The 19,127-nt window shown below is 39.9% G+C and overlaps 1 protein-coding gene across 4 annotated transcripts in view; it reads right to left on the bottom strand.

The window, feature by feature from the left end:
* ST18 (ST18 C2H2C-type zinc finger transcription factor) overlaps nt 1-8,294 on the bottom strand; it is a 52,788-nt gene extending 44,494 nt beyond the window's left edge. For 2 of the 4 annotated variants that reach the window (XM_065398267.1, XM_065398269.1), the window contains exons 1-3: nt 8,105-8,294; nt 3,426-4,220; nt 830-964 (exon numbers count right to left, since the gene is read on the bottom strand). In XM_065398267.1, coding sequence (XP_065254339.1) covers nt 830-964; nt 3,426-4,220; nt 8,105-8,285 — 1,111 coding nt within the window. In that variant the 5' untranslated portion in view covers nt 8,286-8,294. The remainder of the gene's footprint in view (nt 1-829; nt 965-3,425; nt 4,221-8,104) is intronic. The other 2 variants (XM_065398268.1, XM_065398270.1) reach the window with 2 other exon arrangements.
* Between the last annotated feature and the right edge of the window lie 10,833 nt (nt 8,295-19,127).

Here is a 19,127-nt window from a genome sequence, read left to right as displayed (position 1 = left end):
CTGGTTAGCTCAAGAGATGTTTCCATAAATACAGATTTAAAAAAGAAAGCTACAATTAAGAAGAGGACACTGGTAAAGTGCAAGTATCCCTTTAATTTGTTGTTACGAATGCCACTACAAAAAAAAAAAAGAAAAGAAAACCAGTCAGACTGACTAAGTTGTTCAAAGTAATAGTTTCACATTCTATTTTGGCTTATTATATATCATTTCACTGCATCATGTCAGAAGACGACATACCCAGCACAAACCAATGTAATCAGACTGGCACAGCAAGAAATGAATGGGGAATTCAGGCTGGGCTGGCCACACATAGGTTAGCATAATACAGTCATAGGAGAGAGGCATGCTATGAAGCAACTGCCGGATTCCCTCTCCTTGGCAGGTGGAGGTGACCCGCTTGGTCTCAGTGGGAGAGGGACATACCAGTCACATAGCTGAATGCACACGTCTGAGCCTCCAGTTATTTGAAATGGGAAAACAGCACACTCAGACAGGGCTATGTGATAGCCCAGCTATACTGGCCAGTGTGTGTGTGGGTATGACCTTGTTGTTCCGCTCCAGCCCCTTCAGGGAGGTTCGTGCCACTACAGGTGCTAGTTTTAACCAGGCCTTGAGCACCACAAGTGTAAGGACTGGGATTGCAACTCTACTCTGCACAGGAGCACCAGAGTGGCAAAAGCTCATCAAACCATCTCCTGCCTTGTGCATCTGCACAGAGCTAGCTACAATCCAGCCCTGAGTGTTTACACTGAGTGTCCAGTATGAACTCACATGACTTAGAGACTTAGGCCTGGTTCAGTTGCTCTCTGTACTGTAGGATGATACTCACTTTCTAGTGGCACTCTGACTTTATGCGGACAGCCTGAGAGACTGCGGTGATGTGGGTACAGCCCAGTCACATGCCCTGTGCCATCACATCCTGGGATGGGACATTTGGTTTCTCTTTTTTCAGGCCTGGGTGAATCTGTAGAGAAATCAAATAAGGATTTTGTCCAGTTATGGTTTCCTGCCTGCACTCAGCTGAGTAGTCTTAGAAGTGTGAAATAACTTTTCTATATTTCAGATGCAATTTCCTCCCAAGGCTTTAACTTAGACTTAGAGTAACTACACAATCTAAGCATCTCTTTTGATTCTCACATTGTCTCTTTTAAACAATGACTTTCACCTCCCACTATGCCATTGTGTGCTAAACGTACGCGGCTTAGGGATTGTGATGTCACTTATTCCATTCAGAGCCTCAAGCAGGACACAAGCCACATCCATTAAGCCAGAAATTGGCAACAGCAACCAACAGAAAGATCTAAAAAGGAATAAATATTGAAACAGAAACAATCTTTTATACTGTTAATGCCAGGTTCTGGGAAACTGGGATCACCATATAAAAGCTGAGGGATGAAACAAACAAACAAAAAGCATTGCAACCAGGAGCAGTTCCTTAAATATCACAGATCTCTAGGTTGTTGGTCCTTTGTTAAGAAACTGAATACATGCCACTTTACATCTGAGAGGCTAGGCAGGCAGCTCCCTCTGGTACACATGGCAGCACTGCTCTGCAGATCAGCCCACAATGAGAGTGCAAACATGGAATAACTGATACCCTTTCACAGGGCACTATCTCAGCCCACCCGTATAACTACCAACGTACAATGAGGCAGAGGCTGGGCTCTTTAGTGCATTTTTCAACTTCCAATTGCAAGGTACTAGCAGTGTGCAGGAAGTACCGATTAGAAAGTGTTTATTTTGATTTTGAATGCAGAATCTAAAAGGATGAGAAGGGAAGTAATTCTGATCCAGAAATTCTCTTGTGAGAGGAGACAGACAGCAAGTGGACATATAAATTGCTGAGGATGGTTTCAGATCAATCTGTGATTCACTGCCAACAACATGGAGTTGAGGGGAGATAAACAGCTGTAGTCAAAGACAGGTTAAAGCCACCTAGTAGGATATTTTGCTAGGCTACGATGTAGAACCAGAAGCAGCTGCGGGGTTAAACTTTCTGGCAAGCCTTTAGATAAGAAAAATGTGGAGGAAAGAAAACAGAATGAACATCAACAGGGAACCACAGTGCCTGTTAGAGTCACAGCAAATCAGAAGTAAGAAGTCACTGTAGGAAATTGTTTACAGCACTAACAGAGAACAACAAGTGGACCTAAAACAAAAAAATCATTTACTTTAATCTTCCATTAATCTGAAATCTAAGTGCACGTAGTGTAAAACATTAAGTGGAAAGAGTAGGATCAGTATAAGGTAACAAGTACATTTAACTGACATAGGAGCCACAAAGAAAAAAGAAAAAAAAGAAAAAGCTGAGAAGGATGTGGAATTCCCAACACAATTGGTATAAGAAATACTGGCCATAGTTGGATTTTGTAAATGAAAAAATTCCAGACCTAGTACCGTACTGTAAAAAAAGCTGTCAGAGCATATGGAGCACATGGAGAAGTAGAGTGAGGGAAGCTCAAGTTACTTTTCCTATGAAGGTTATCTCTGAACCAAACTGCAAACTAAGTGCTTGCTTGAGAATAATCAGGAAGGACCAGATTTTGCCATTCTTACCCACATTGTGCAGTACGCTACTCTGCAAGTAGTCCCACTGAGTCCAATGTGACCATTCCTGGAGTAAGGGTGAGTATTCCACATGAGTAAAAGGATCAGAATCTGGTCTGAATTGATTATGGTTATTTGAGCAAATGAGGGTAAGGATAAGTATATGAAACTTAGGAAGGAGGTTGACTAGCATGTATGTACAGTGCTAAGGGCATTTTCATCTGTAAGCTGTATGTGACTTTCCACAGAAGAAGCAGGTAAATGCATACTCTAGTTAAGCAGTACAAGAGGGATTATACAGTGGTAACCCTTAAAAAATTGCCAGTTATCTTAGATTCTAAATGCCTTAGGTAACCAGTAAATAACTTACTTCAGCATTTGCAGTAAGTATTGAGACGTACTCTAGGGAATACTGCATATTTCAAAGGAATCATATTTGTTTATCAAAGGCAAAAATGGCAACTTTTATAGGGTGACTACTGCTTTACTTTGTATTTATAAAAGAGAATTCCTGGGAAAGATTAAAGTGAGTGTAAAGTGATATCTTTTGATGTTCCATAGTTATTCTCAATCCATGAATTCCATATCAAATGTGCCCAGTTTGCCAATCAATACAAGATCTTTTTAATCTCTGGCATTACAAGCCTGACTTGGTATCTGAAAATGGAAATGTGTTCTCTCTTTCATAGATTACCACAAATCATCAGAAACAATAAAAATTTTGGAATTTAGATGGCAATTTTTCTGGTGGTGAATGAGGCTGAAGAATATGGCTTGTTCCAGAATCTTTACTTTTGACGTAACATCCAGTACAAAATTGTTTACCAGCTGTAGAATAAATGTTTGAGCCAATATGAGTAATCAAAAATATTTCTTACGTTTGTTATTATAGATTTGTCTCCCACCAATGTCAATAACTTTGGTTTGTCTCCTTTCCCCAGCTAAATGCTCCAAAAGAAACCTGTCCAATTCTTTGTAGGTGCTGTGAAACACATGACCTTGCTCTGCCTGCAGAGCTATCGCTTGTTCTAGCAAACTCAAATTCCCTTTTGTTTTGTCCAGGTCAACTGACACGTCTGTAGTTTCTGATAGGCACTCATCATCTTCCTCGCTTTCAGGGAATGGATTCTGAATTCTCTTGTCAAAAGGATCAACATGAGATTCCTGCAATTCTCTTAGCTCTGTTTCTGAGTCACAAACTGTTTCACAGGGGCGAAATTCTGCTTCTTCAGTCTTAATTTCTGGAACTTCCAGAATGTCTTGTCGGTTACACCCTGCAATATATCTCTGAGTTACATGGGGCTTTATGCTAGTGTCTTCTGAGAAGTTCGAGGAACTGTCCCATTCATTGTCCAAAATTTCAGAGCTACTTTCATTGTCTTCAGATGAACAGTATTGTGGGTCGGAAACACAAATCTTTTCTTTTCCTTCCGATGAGTTAATTGTGTAACATTCATCAACATCATCACTTTCTGTCTTTAAGGACTGGATGCCACTGTCATTTAGGTTCTCAGTCACCATTTGAACTGGTGCATCTTTTGCTAGTTTTCCTATGTTCATTAAAGATTTGACCACGAGGTCCTGGTAGCGGGTGTAGTTGTCCTTCGTTTGACTGGAGTTTTCTTGCCCACCTGAATGAGAGGTTTCATCAGGTGATTTTGTAGTATTTTCTTCTATAAGGAAAAAAAGCAAGAGAAAAATGAATGCTTTCTATAGAGAAACTTAATCTTGATCTAACCTGGTTTCAATCTTAAATGGGAAGAGACTTATTAACAATCGCTGTTTATTTACTCAAGGATACTCTGAAAATCCTTAAGAAATAACACCCCCTTTTACCAAGATAATATCTGAAATTACTGGTAGTATATAACCATCACAAACCCTTCTAAGATTAAATCTGTGTAGTGTGGCTGCAGAGCCCTTTGAAAATAGAATGTTTTCACATTTTTCTTTGTTGAATATATAACATTCCTTTGATCTATTTTCACTCTCCTCCATGTCTAACATGCCCAAATATTTCTCAGAATGGGTCCCCAATTACTTTTCAAATCACTTCAGATTGCATGAAAGACCTTGACTGAAAAGACTCTATAGTTTACAAAGGGCAAGCTCTTGGTCACCATTACAGTTGCCACACTAAATGATACATTAGGTCATGCACAAGCAAACAGAAATGGTTCTTATGAATAGACTCTTAAAGGACTGCTAAAGACACCATTGAAATACACCCTGTGTTAATAAACATCTTTCTTTGGACGAAAAGCAGCAGCCAGCAGGTAGTAAAGGCTGCGTGTAGGTAAGGGTGTCAATGTTGGAAGACAATATGCCTTTTGTATCTCATTTAATTTTTTATAAAAACATTTGCTCTAACAAGGACACTCAAAAATACATCTCCATCATCTTTCTTTCTGGTAATTATCTCTCTAAAATCAACACTGGTTTGCCAGGATCAAGTAAATATTGCCATAGTAACTAAAAGCATTTTTGGACGAAGGGAAGAATTTAGTCACAACACTAGCCCCTTCAATAATGCTGATTATAGGGTGCATTCTTTTGTTGGGATCTATTCAACATTAACTGAAAATTTTAACATTTTACTTCCTAGAAAGAAGGATGGATAAATAAGCATATAATATTTGATAAGATGGACCCATCGTCTCCTGAATCAGAGGAACTCCAGGTTTAAATAATAAATTAAACATAGTCTAAAATGCAAATGAAGTTTCTCTCAATAACACAGTGAGCTATTAAGAGAAAGTGTAAAGGGTTATGATAATTTTAAAGTATTATGAACGACAGAAAACAAATAAAAAGCATTTTCAGTGAATATGTCCAATTCATTGAACTATTCTCTCAATCCACTTAACTACCCACATGTGTACAATAATGATTTATAGACATTATACCTAATTATGCATATTTGGGCTGTGTTAGAGTGCCTAACAAAAGCTCTAGAAAGCAACAATTACCTCTGTTGCTTAGCTACATAGTTTAAAATATTCCTATTAAGTGCAGATTATTGTGGAGGGGAAAAGAGGGACAAAAATGCACATGTGCACCACAATGCATTTCACTTTGCTGCTGCCAAACTGTTAGCATTTTGGGTCATTTCCAGTTTACATAATTGTTTGGTTCAACTGTTTGTTATATGTTAAAAGAAAATATTTATTAATTCTTATTCTTCTTCAGAAAATTGGACTCATATGGGGAGAGGTGGCCTCATGCACTATGTGCAGATAGTTGTGTGTTTTGGGTATTTTTTTTAAATGTCTGCAAAGCTCGGTGCAACTTTTAAACCAGCTCATCTCTCACTATAGACTTTGAAGTCATCTGAATGAAAAAGTTTGCTATATTTTCAAAACATGGCATCTAGTAATGATGATTGTGATTCCTTGTGGTTCTGTAATGAACCTCTGACAAATAAGTGTCTATGATTTAATAGCTTATCTCTCTGCTCTGCTTGGAATTACACATACTCCCATCACCAGGCCATTTTGATACAAATGGCTCTAATTTTTTTTATGAACAAGTATGCTTGATACATGCCTTTCATTAATTTACTGGGTAAAAGATTGTACTAACCATATTACCAACAACAAGATTAAAAAATAATGACTCAGCCCCCCCCCAAAATCATGAGATTGGTTTAAAAATTATGAGATTTTAAAAATGTGGATTTGGGTTTTTTTAATTGCCTTCTGTTTTTTGAGCCTTTGTGGTTCACATGTTGAAGTTTTTTTCTGTAACCACAAGGGCTTGAAACTTACATTAAGAAATTAATTAATGCTGATATTTCTTGAAATTGCATCACTCCTGGAGTTGGGGCTTTCAGACAAAAACCAAATATTGTGAGATTCACAATAAAATCATGGGAGTTGGCAACACTGTATCAAGATACCAAAAAAGTGATTTTAAAACACTCTAACTCTATACCATGCTGTCCTGCTCTCAGAATTTTCCTGGAGTTGTACAGAAGATAGACACAGGAGAAACTGTGCACATTTATGAGGATTAAAACACTGAAGTTATGGAGGTACAGGGTACAGCCTGAATCAGCACAGAAAAAGTCAGTTAAAGCTTTTTGGGAGACTGCTGGTATTATGAGATGGAAATACTCCTAGGAGGTCAGAACAGCCGCGAAACAGCAGAGTTGTGCTTGCTTGGGTCGGTAGTAAGTTTGGCTCAGTGATTGCATCAGAATGGGACAGTCAGTGCACAATTCCCTACTAGTTTAAGATATATTTTAAAAGTAACCCCCCCCCCCCTCAGCCCTCCACAGGAACTTGCAAGATGTACCCACAAATCTGCATTCCAAAAGAGACCCCTGATAGAAGATTGACCAAAAATAAAATCCTGGCCCCAATGAGGTCAATAGCAAAACTCCCATTGACTTCATTAGGGCCAGAATTTCACCCATAGTTCTCTTACCTGGATAATAAATTTGGCTTTCAATATAGACATATAAGTATACATTCTAGTTTTGTAACAGCTATACGTACCAGAAATGTAAAGGGTATTGGTTTTCAAGAACAAAGTTTATTCTATTCTAAGTAGATGTGGGTATAACTCTAGATCCAAAGCCCCCTAAAATTTGGGAATCTGCATCAGAATCTGGATCCCAATTCTGGGGCTTGAGGACAGCTTCCTCTTAAATAGAGGTACCATTACTTTTTCATATTATGTATGATTTCAGATTTCAGATTATCTGCCCATTTTCCTTAGATATTGATCTTTATAACCTATTGACAACTATTTTCTTTTTAACAAATGCAGTATTGATTCCACTGAAATCTGAGACCACTTTCTTAAGTGTTGGGCTAACAACTTGTGCAAGGCTCCTCAAAGAAAAAATAACTGCCAATTTATTTTGAAAAGTATTCCATTAATTTTGAATATATAGTTGAATGGTGAAGGCAGAAAACATACATACATAATTTATATATATTTATTTAAATATATATGTGTATTATAAATTTATCTTATATTCTCCCCCCAGCAGTCACATTTTGTAGCACCTGCATGGTAGAACTTTCTATAAATTGTTGAGCATGTTTGGGTTGGGTATTATAAATACAGTGCAGAGTCTAATGATCAGGTTAAATAGAACACAGATAATAGTCACATGAATAAAATTGCTTTGCTAAATGTTAAAGTCAACATTTTGTTAAGCAGGTGATTGCCCCCACACTCATGCTGAATATATTAACGTGAAAATCCTCTCTTTACAAATGTGTTTTTCTAAGTAGTTAGTTTTTCACTACATGTTTAGCCTCATTCTTTGACAGCCTATATTAAGAAGCAGACACCATTCCTTATCTGACCTGCAGTGATGGCAGGTCTCTGTGACCTACACAGCATTAACAACCATAGAAGGAGATGTTGTACAAGGTCCTTGTTTTTGAATTACCATATTTATATCCAGATTACAATGTATTATCTCAAATCTACTCTGAGCCCAAATCATTCTACATTCTTTTTGAAAGCATTCAGTTTGACAGGCCTCTTTTCTTTGAGGGCAGGAAGTTTACACTAATTTGGAGCCATTCTTCATTGCTACCTGTAGCAGGCGTGTCATTTGTTTCGAGGACATTGACGTCCTCCTGCAACTCTGTTCTGTCCTCATTTTCTTCTCTGCATTCCACAGTGGGACTGTAGTGACGGGGTTTCATTAACAGGGACTTCCTTTTATTGACTGGAACTCCTGAAATCTGTTCTTCAGCTTTTCTCTTCTTAGCCATGGAGCATTTGTAGGCACTGCATTGATTTAAAAACAGCAATAATGAAAACAAATTGGACATTATTAAACAAACAGCACTGTCCTATATTTTAATTTCAAGTAGAAAAAATGAGGCTGGTAAAATGCTAATACACTTGCACTTCCAGCCAGCTGTGTTTAGAGGATGTTTAGTTTTAGCTCTTGGATCTAGAGAGCAGGGCACAGACAAATCCATTGCACCGGTTCTCTTTCACTGCTACCAAAGTCTGGTTATAAAAAATCCTTAATCCCAAGTAAACATATGTTAATTTAAGATCTGTCCTGCACTAGATGAAATACACCCAGAAAGGGATGAGAAAAGATTTATATTGATTTGCTAATCCTGAGAAACAGCTAATGTGAAAAGTATACCACCAGTTACACTGCAGCATACTGTAACTTTATGACCCTTCTACTTACATGGGTCTGGATATGTGCTTGCTTCTTTTGCATTGCTGCTTGTGGGTTTTTTTTTTTTTTTTTTTTTGGTTTGTTTGTTTGTCTTTGATGGGTGGGTGAGAGTCCATTTTAAGATGAATGCATTTTTTCAGTGTGAAGACACATATTTAAGGGCATTTTTTGTGTGTGATTTATGAGATGAACTAAACAATGTCAATGTCTGATTTTTCTGGTCACCATGGCCTAGATTCACAAATGTACTTAGGTGCCTAAACTCCAGACTTAGGCACCTAAATCCCAGTTTTAAGCTCTACTGCAATTCACAGTGCTCTTACTGAACCCTGTAGGCACCTAAACTCCCTTTTACAGTAAAAGATCCCTAGGGTCCTATATTTCTTCCCCTGAGCCTCCATTCAGACACTGATCTCCCACCTAAGCCTCAGAGTATTTCACCAGCCAGGAGAAGGTAGGTGTTTGGCCACCTATGCCATGTATAGGACCTGATCCAGTAGGCTGCCTCGCAGCATGCTTACTGGATCTGCCCCCTCAAGCAAGTTCACACAACGCAACAACAGCTGCTTCCACCTCATCACTTTAGCGCAATGGTTTGTATATTGACCAAAGATGTGGAAGGCCTCCAGTTCAAGTCCCCCCTCTTCCAGAAGGGGAAAAGGGATTTGAACTAGGCTCTAAACCTCTCAGGTGAGTGCCCTAACCACTAGGCTATGGGATATTCTGCTAGGAAGTGCCCTCAGGCTATGTCTACAAGCTAGGGTGTGTTGATTGTGCTGCTTGTGTACACATACTCGTACTAGCTTTCATCGAGCCAGCACAAGGATAAATAGCAGTGTAGCCACGACAGCATTGGAAGAGGCAAAGGAGGTATGGCTTAGCCATGCCGAGTACAAACCTGCCTGAACCGGGTGGGTGCATACTCAGCATGGCTAAGCTGTACCTCCGCTGCTGCTGCTACTCAGGCTACCGCAGCTACACTGTGATGTATACTCATGCTAGTTCAGCCAGAGCTAGTGCAAGTACGTGTATGCAGGGAAATCACACCCCTAGCTCATAGCGTAGACATAGCCATAGTCTCTTCTGTTGAAGCTGTTTCACTGTGGATAAATAATTAAAAAGCTATTTGAGCCAAAGAGAGACAACAAGCAAGAGAGACAGCACAAGCATGAGAACGACTCAATAACCCGGTGGTTACAGTACACACCCAGGATGTGGGAGATCCAGAATCCCGACCCCTTGCTCTCTGACTTGTACTCTAACACTAACCACTGGGCTAAATGGTAGAAGGGGGGTCCTCCTCTTCATTGTTGTAGTGAAAACAGCACAGGTGCCTAACTCCAAAGGTAGTGGATCGCAAATAGAGATAGGTGCCTTTCTGCAGATCAGACTTGGGTGTCCCTTCTGTGTGTGTATATGTGTGTGTGTGGAGGGGCGTAGGTACCTAACTCAGGCTTTGTGAATCACAGAGTGCTCCTGTGACTTTCTAGGCTCCTGAAAGCTAGGTGCCATGACACTTAGTGTCACAACACCCTCAGTCCTTATGTGAATCCAGGCCTTTTCATTTAGGGGAGGTTACACTACGTTCTTGCTATTGATTTGTATAGATCTGTACACATTGGGATCTGTCCACAAGAGCTGAAATCAGATATATACTTCTGGCACACATGGTGTGCCATATTCCCCTCTCCATTACACTAGTGCACTCCCACCAATGCCAATGGGATTGCATCAGTGTCATGGACCGTACAATGTGTCAATTCACTGCTTTATCTATGTCCATATATCTTGTCTATTTACGGGTTTTTTGTGGCTGCCCTATGCTTCATTGTAACTGAGCAAATTTCAATAGGTTTCCAAGTCATATTTCTGCAGACATAACATGATGTGCATGGAATGCTGATTACTACAAAATTATCTCAAGGGAATATGAAAACAAACTTTGGTTGAACAGCTCAGCTAATGTGCATGACCAGGAACTACAATATATACAATATTTGGTTCCTATAAAATACTACAAATAAATAAGTTAGTAAATAAATATTTTTCCTACATATCATAGGCCAGATCTTTAGATTTTATTGGTGCTGTGCCATTTACTAGCTGAGAATGTAGCCCTGTAACTTGATTATAACTTTTACATATACCTATTTATAGGTCCGCAAAACAAAAATGTGTGTGAAATATGCTATACCTTCCACAACAGGTTGAGTAATGTAACATTTTGTGGTGGCTGTTTCACATTTGTGCAAGCTTTTGGAGTGGAAGGTTAGCAGAAGATCTAAACATATCTTTCAGTTGCAACAAGACCTGAATATCTATACGTCTGTCAGCTATCTAGTATATCTATGTATTCAATGCAGCCCCCACCATGCTAGCATCTGAGTGGCATGACAATCTAGGTCAGTGGTGGGCAACCTGCAGCCTGCGCCGCTTCCTGCAGCTCCCATTGGCCAGGAACGGCGAACCGCGGCAACTGGAAGCTGCAGGCAGCCATGCTTGAGGACGGTCAATGTAAACTCTGTGTTGCGGCCCACCAGTGAATTACCCTGACAGGCCGCGTGGGGCCCCTGGCCGCAGGTTGCCCACCAGTGATCTAGGTGACACATCATAACTAAGAAGTCAAAATGTGACATTTCACTACAAGATCTGCCTCACAACACAATATTCTTCAACCCTTTTCTCACTTTTTGTATAAGTAATTTTTCATTGTGGTCATTGTTCTCTCAGACAGGAGAATACAGCTATGTAATATGACTAATAGCATTCATATTATATCTGTCACAGATGAAAAAACTACATTTATGGATCAATGTAATCCACTCATTGGTTTCTAGACCCTAGGAAGCATCATAAATCTACACAATGCCCTTGGGTACTGGATTTCGTATTTGGCTCTCTGATTTAACTGCAAGATTTGCAAAAATCCATGTCTCCAAACAGCTCCCTATTGGTTACACATATTACAAGGCGCAACAGCATAAATTAATCCTTCCAAGATATCTTATGTGTGCTAAATTGGCACAAATTCTGATTGTTTTGGATGGTAGCATGTGACTAAACTTTAAGCTTTTTGTTAAAAAAAAATCCATTTCTGGCCAAGCACCTTTTTGGCAATCCACCACTGTAAACATGAAGGATATGGAAATATGAAGATCTGCAATTTTAGGAGATGTTAGAATGCTACCAGTGTGCATCTTAAACACAGTGGTTGCTCTTGATCTACTGAATGCTAAACTTACTGTGAGTGCCATTAAAACCTGGATGTTAACCATTTGCAGTAGTTAAATGTATTATGAATTTTGTGGTATTTCTCTTTTTGACAATAGTGCATACCACAAATATCACTGCACAATAAGTGTCCCTTTTGGAAATGGTGCCCCACAGACACTGACACAGATAGACATACACAGACACAGACACGTCCACCCACCCACACCAGAGATATGCAGTGTGGATTGAAGTGCATAATGTACCCTGAAAAAAACTGTGTGGAATAGTTTATTAGTCTTTGTTGCTGAAGTTCTGCAATATTGTATAACTCATAATAGTCATGGTGTTGCAAAAAGGCTGGAATTACAAAAAAGAAGTAGAAAGAACCATAACAATGCTTTATAAGCCAAAACTATCAAAGTTTACTTTTTAAAACTTTTTCATTCATTTGTCAAACTCCAAATTTACCTCCAATGGATATTATGAGAATTTAGGAATTAATACTGTCCTCATTTCCATTGATAAAGCTGATTCCCACACAAGCTAAATTAAGACATTTTTAGGCTAGAAGTGCCCATTACATCATCTAGTCTGACCTCCTGTGTAACACAGGTGATAGAATTTCACCCAGTTACTTCTGTAATGAGCCCAATAATTTGTGTTTGACTAAACTGTATCTTACAAAAAGCCTTAACTAAATGGTCCACAGTTAAAGTGGGGGAAAGAAGGAAAGTAAGATTGTCATTCTATTGTTAAAATCTGCTGAATTCATTTAAGCAAATTGGGACAATGTATTTCCCTAGTTACATATTACAAGCTCACCACTGTGATTTCAGCAAAAATGTCATGAAACACATTTGTGTATCACAATATCCTAAAAGGTAGTCAAACTCAGACTTTGGCAGACCACAGGCAAGAAAGAATACCAGAGACAGGGTCTCCTGCCTCCTGGAGTTTCACTCTGGGAACAAACAGCAGGAAAATCCCAGGTGATTATAACTAAAATCAACTGGCATCAGGGGAGATGCAGCTCTGATTTACATTCTTCACATGACTCCACACTCCCCTGTGTATGATGGATCAACGCGGAACCACTTTCAGAAGCAAATGTATGATAACTTCAAGTTCTGTTTAATTCAAATTTTGAGGCCAAATTCTGCTCTCAATCACATTGCTGTAAATCCAGATTTTAGCCCAGGACGCCCACAGATCTGACTCTTCTCAAATGTGCTGTAAGCACATCTTAGAGCCAGAGGGCTTTTCCTTTATGAAGCAGTGCGATGCATTAGTTTGCCCACATCATATTCCTTTGTCTAACCAGTGCTGCCAGGCTCAATCAGCTCTCCAATAGAGTTTCTAGAGTTTCCTCTTCTCTGATTAAAATAAATATATTTTATCAGAACCAAATTTATATAGGCTTATTCCTGACACCATTCTCTGAGAATATAGGTGCCAAAGATTGCAGTGATTGACTCTTTTTTAGGAAGCTCAGCTTATTCTTCACAGGCCAGGAAAGTGACTAACATTTTTAACTCCAGTAGAAAAATCCTCCTGCCTTTGCTGTTAGTGTCCTTTTAAGTTGCTACTTCTGAATCTTGAGTAAAATCAACCAGACGTCCACAGCCAGTTCAAATAATTCACCAAGAACCTATTCTTCCTCTTACCCTCAATCTCATATTGTCTTTAAGGAAAACCAAAACAAAACACCCTAACTTTACTACATGTAGTTGTTTCATACTCTTGATTTTAATTTTCAGTTCATTGTAGTTGCTGACTATTGATCTTACTACAAATTTCCTTATCAAAGTATATTTCTTTTGATAGTTTGTGCCTCCTTTCAAAGATTTGCTTTTTTAAATTTGTGATAGTATGTACGTATACATATGCACACACAGACACGTTGTCCATTTGTCTCGAAATGTAGATGTTTGATAACGGGCACCATAGGAATTTGAGACTCAGGCTAGCATGTAGATATTTGTGTCTATCTATCTATCTATCTATCTATCTATCTATCTATCTATCTATCTATCTATCTATCTATCTATAATCAGCTTAGATATCAGCATTCATGAAGTCCCCATTTCAGCATTGTCTTAAAAAGTTTGTCTCTCTCTCTGTCTCTGTCTCTTTCACACATACACGTTAGCAGAGATCTGTCAGGCTGTAGTTTGTCAAACAGTAAACCTATAATTTAGCTTCTCTATTACTCATCTCATAAATTCAACATCTAATAGTTTTGTTGCTATTTATCAATGGTCTGCTTGTTGTCATGGAACACTGATTCAGCTGTCAAGGTTATTTGGTAATCTGAGGCTCATAAAATGGGAGAAGATTTTTTTTTTGTTATGAGCCCAAAGCCAATACATGCTTTCCCCCAATTTAACTGTACTTAAATGTTATGAATAATAAATCATTTTAGTACTGCCTATAATGAGCAGATTTTTTAAGCAAATGAGTCAGCTACTAAAAACAATCCTGTATCAGATATCATAATACAAGCCACGAAGTTAAAGTACAAGACAATTGCTTGTGTTAAAAGAAGAGCCTCAAGTAAAGTTTTCATGCTTATAGGACACAGGCATTTTTGACAATTTTATCCCAAGTGCGTAGGGTCTTCCCTTTCCTTTCTTTCTTCCCAGATTGTGCCCGGGTGAATGGTGGGGCTAGGGAGAGTGGAACAGTGCTACACCTTCCCTAACCACCCAGTGGCCAATTTGAAGACAGTGAGAAAGCCGAATGGCTGCAGTGAACTCCCCTCTCCCCATTAAGCATTCCAGGGCACACAGCAGCCATTCTTGTTGCTGGAAACTGCCCTGCCTGCCCTTCCCCATAGGTGGCATGATTGTCAGTGGAGGATTTCCCACCTTGCTGTGAGTCTAGGAATTTTTCTCTCTTGGCAAGACTGGTAGATATCTGGTTAACTTTTTCCAGTTTCCTCGCAGTCTCCTGCAGACTGCCACGGGTGAATAAGAGAGTGCATATTGTTTAAACAAACAAATAAAAGAGGAAGAGAACACTGTCACACTTCCAGTTGGTATCCCAAGCAAGAGGCTTCAAGGGACCAGCTCCTGGGGTAAACCTCAGCACAGGACTGATGGAATCTGTAAGCTTGTGGGGCAAGAGAGTGTCTTAATTCTTCAATGACTGAGTTCCCCTTCACCTGCTCCCTCATTCCTCCTCACTGGGTGGTGGGATCCAGCATCAGACTGAAGCATGAACAGAGTGACGCAGCTTCAGCGAAGGGAGTTCCTTGGCTCCAGGATCTGAGGCGATTTAACCCCATGCCAGACCCAATTAATGCTTGGTAGTTAAAGGATGGGTCAGCCTCCTCATCCTCTAATATTAACTTTAATTCAGTTGTAGGCTGCAGCTTTAAATCCTAATGGAAGTTACAGTCAATATTTTACCTTATAGCAACAGAACAATTGGAAACCTTTGTTATACATTTGTATCGTGCAGATACCCTGGAATACACAGTGACAGTCAAATGCTACTTTCCTCTTACCATTGTCTCAGCTAGGTTACACCGATCCTCCTCTCTCACAAGTGAATCAGTGGCAGTAAAGCACTCAGTCACTGCCATCTATTATGTATATTCTGTTTTTCTACAATGAGTTTTAAGGTTTTTATTTTATTCTGTTTTTAACAGTGCAAAAGTACTGAAAAAAGCAGAAATGATGAAGGATTCCTTCCTCAGCCTGTCCATAATTTGCAGTCTTCTTCTATGGCTGTTTGTTGGTTACCTAGGAAACGGATGCGGATGGAATTTGATTGGCTGTCTTAACAGAGTGACTGTGAGAGCTATAAGCAAAGTTTTAAGTTGTAGATGTGTGAGTGCAACACACAGCAAATGTACATTCTTGAGAATGACATAAATCATATTTCAAGGATGGTGATGGGTGGGACCAATTGGTAACACCTAGTGCACAAAAGGAGAGGGCTCTCTCTCAGGCTAGGTCTACACTACAGCGGGGGTCCGACCTAAGATACGCAACTTCAGCTACGTGAATACCGTAGCTGAAGTTGCGTATTTTAGGTCGGCTTACCTGGCTGTGAGGACGGGGGAAAGTCGACCGCTGCCGCGCTGCCGCCGACTCCGCTGCCGCCTCTTGCCGTGGTGGATTTCCGGAGTCGACGGCAGAGCGATCAGGGATCGATTTTATCGCGTCTTCACTGGACGCGATAAGTCGATCCCAGAACATCGATTGCCTGCCGCCGGACCCTCCGGTAAGTGTAGATGTACCCTTAGGGACACATGATGAGACTGATCACATGGCAGTTGAATGGACGCTGGCTCTGGGCTAGAGATTGATTTTATTGGTGAAATCAACCAAAGATGTTGAAGGTAAATGCAAACAATGCAAGAGATGCCAATGATGAAAGGCAAAAACTCAGAGAGCAGCTAGCCTGACTAATACAACGGATAAAGAGAAATAATACTATTAATAGAACAGCATTTGCTGGAACACCAATAGTTGGAGACCAGTTTAAATAGTGTTAAGATGATAGGCCCGACTATGCGACTTAAAGAATTACAAAGACTCAAGGAGCATGTGTACATTTTGTAGCTCCATAGAACTAGAGTGCCCTGCCTGGGCTGCTATCAAGAGGAAGAGAGACAGAGCGATGATATTACTGTGATGTTTCTTCATAGATACAAGATATAAGTTGGTGTCTTCACAGGAGTGAATTGGTACACTCAAGTCTCCACTGAAGGTCAAAATTCAGGGATTTGTGTGGCATTTCTAATTCCATGCAGTTATTTACTGAATGTGAAAACACTCGGCTTTCCTTACTATACTCAAAGATACATCATAGAAAGTGGGCCACTGTATATTTCTCTGACTATAATTGACATGGCTCCTCCATAGACGTTCATATGTATTTAGCAGACATTACTGTTATTTTAAGGGGGAAAAGGTGATACAATTTCTGGCAGAGAATACTAATTTTGTGGGGCAGCATGCATTGCCCAGTCTGAACTGTGAAGCCTGAGTCCCTACCGGGTTTACTTCCTTGGGAGATAGAAAGAGGCACCCAAACAAGGCGATGGGATGGGATGGGATGGGCTAGTAGCCTGGGTATGATTTGTCCGAGACCATAGGTAGGTATTCAGGGCAGCTAACCTCTCCTGCCACCACAGCTACACTTCTGCTATTTTTCATGCGCTAGCTCAATCAGACCTAGTGTGGGTATGTGTTTTAGAGCTGGGATTTACACTTCTAGCTCTAGAGAAGACATACCCTAAGAGGTGCAGCACAGCCCAAGAGAAGAGAAAGCTAAGGTGCCTTTGCACCCTCCCAATCCAGGGTTGTTCTGTGTCCCCTGTGTAACGTCAGATCTGGGGACCTTTATAGGTTACACAACCTGGCCCCCGCTGCCTGTGTGCTGCAGAGCTGCCCAGAATCCTTGTAGCCCTGTATCCTGATGCCTCACAACAAAACACAAGGAAGGAGGATGCAAGTCCCTCCTACAACCCTGCCACAGCACATCCACTATGCCAGGGCTTGCAAGGGGATCCTCAGAAGACAGCCTTACAGCTGTCTACCACAGTGCTTGTACTTGGAGAATCTTTCCTTGGCCAGACATAGGGCTCATATTAGACACTTTGACTAGGCTAAAGGAGATGAAACAGATGTGAAGATTTCACCCACTATGTTTATCATCATGGTGATAATCATGCTCCCTTTGAAATTAAAGGCAAAATCTCAACTAATATGAATGGACACAAGTTAGTTAAATATTTGTGAGGAAATAAAAGTATGAATGGGCTAACTTAACTGAAGGGGAAAGCTGGTTCTAGTTGCTGTGTGGAGAGATTTTTGCAAAATTGAGCATTTGTATACATTTATTTTACAGCAATAAAAATACTGAGAAAAATATTCAGATGTAGAAGTTATTTCTAACTAGGGCAATGGTATGTGGAGATAGTGTGTGCCCAGTAAAAATTACATTATTTTACAAACAATTCTAGTCAATCACATGTTGGATGATATTCTGAGGTCTTCTAGCAGTGGGAAAGCACATTCAAGAAGACTGAAACATAAAGATAAACAATTGGATCATTAACTCAATTAAGACTCATTTAGGCACAAAGAAGGACACTTGAATACTGTTTTTCACTCTAGAGTACTATTTTTGTGCAATAACAAGAACCGCCTGACGTTCATGGATGACTTGTGACTTTCTGCAAGTGTTAAAATAATCTGTTCAGCTAGCAGGGAATCCAATGTGAGATATTACTTCTGAGAAAATGGGTTAGTTCCATTGATTTGTGATTGGCTGACAAGATACTGAATACAATTTGCCCTGGCTGCTAAGTTGTGGTCAGCATCATGCTATCTAAATCAATTGTTCACAATTGTGTTCAAACATCACACAATTCTGTAATGCAGATAAGGCCTTAGTAACTCAGAAACCAGTCTATAAACATTCAGATCCTTATTCCTATTAGAGATACAGGACCAGATTCTTGATTCAGTTCTGGCAGTGCACAGTGATCAGGTTCTGGTTGTAAATGGTCAGCAAAGAATCCCTCCAGTGAAGGCTAACTCCCTCACAGTGTAAAGCTGGCAGAGCCAGTTCCTCCCACTCCCAACACGAGGATCACATTAGGAGAGGGAGGGAGAAAGCAAGGAAAAGGCATGATGGAGGTCTGATTTGCTACAGAGATTCTCCAGTGGCTGAAGGTCCTTTAGAGACCGTGTTCCAGTGACATAAGTAGGAGCAGCTTGTAGGCTGCTGTAACTCAAGCTGGAGCTGGAAAGTATGATTCTTTGATGGTTCCTTCCTCTACCCTATACTGAATGGAACACGGACACAGGGGGAGCTCACCATTTTGTTTTTCATGAACGAGACAGACCTTCCATCAGGTTTCTTAAGTACATATTTGAAAAGAATTTAAATCAATAAACCATATCAAGGAAAGTCAGGCGTCTTTTATCAGAATTGGGGAATTGATATATTCTTTTGAAAGGCTTGGTAGACAAGTCCCATTTGGAGGACATTTTGCACTTGGGGCAGCCTGGGACTGCAAATCAGTGGAATTACTCCTCCTTTATACAGGCGTAACTGAGATCAAACTCTATCCTGATTTATACAAAATAAATAGATAAATATTATCTGCATAACAGAGATATCAGACTGGTGGTATTCCTGCTCTCCCATTTGCCTCTCTCCTTCCTCCTTGGACACCATA

The sequence above is a fragment of the Emys orbicularis genome, chromosome 2, assembly GCF_028017835.1.
Source record: "Emys orbicularis isolate rEmyOrb1 chromosome 2, rEmyOrb1.hap1, whole genome shotgun sequence".
NCBI lineage: Eukaryota > Metazoa > Chordata > Testudines > Emydidae > Emys > Emys orbicularis.
The sequence above is the reverse complement of the archived record's forward strand: the minus strand, read 5'-3'. Positions and strand labels throughout refer to the sequence as shown.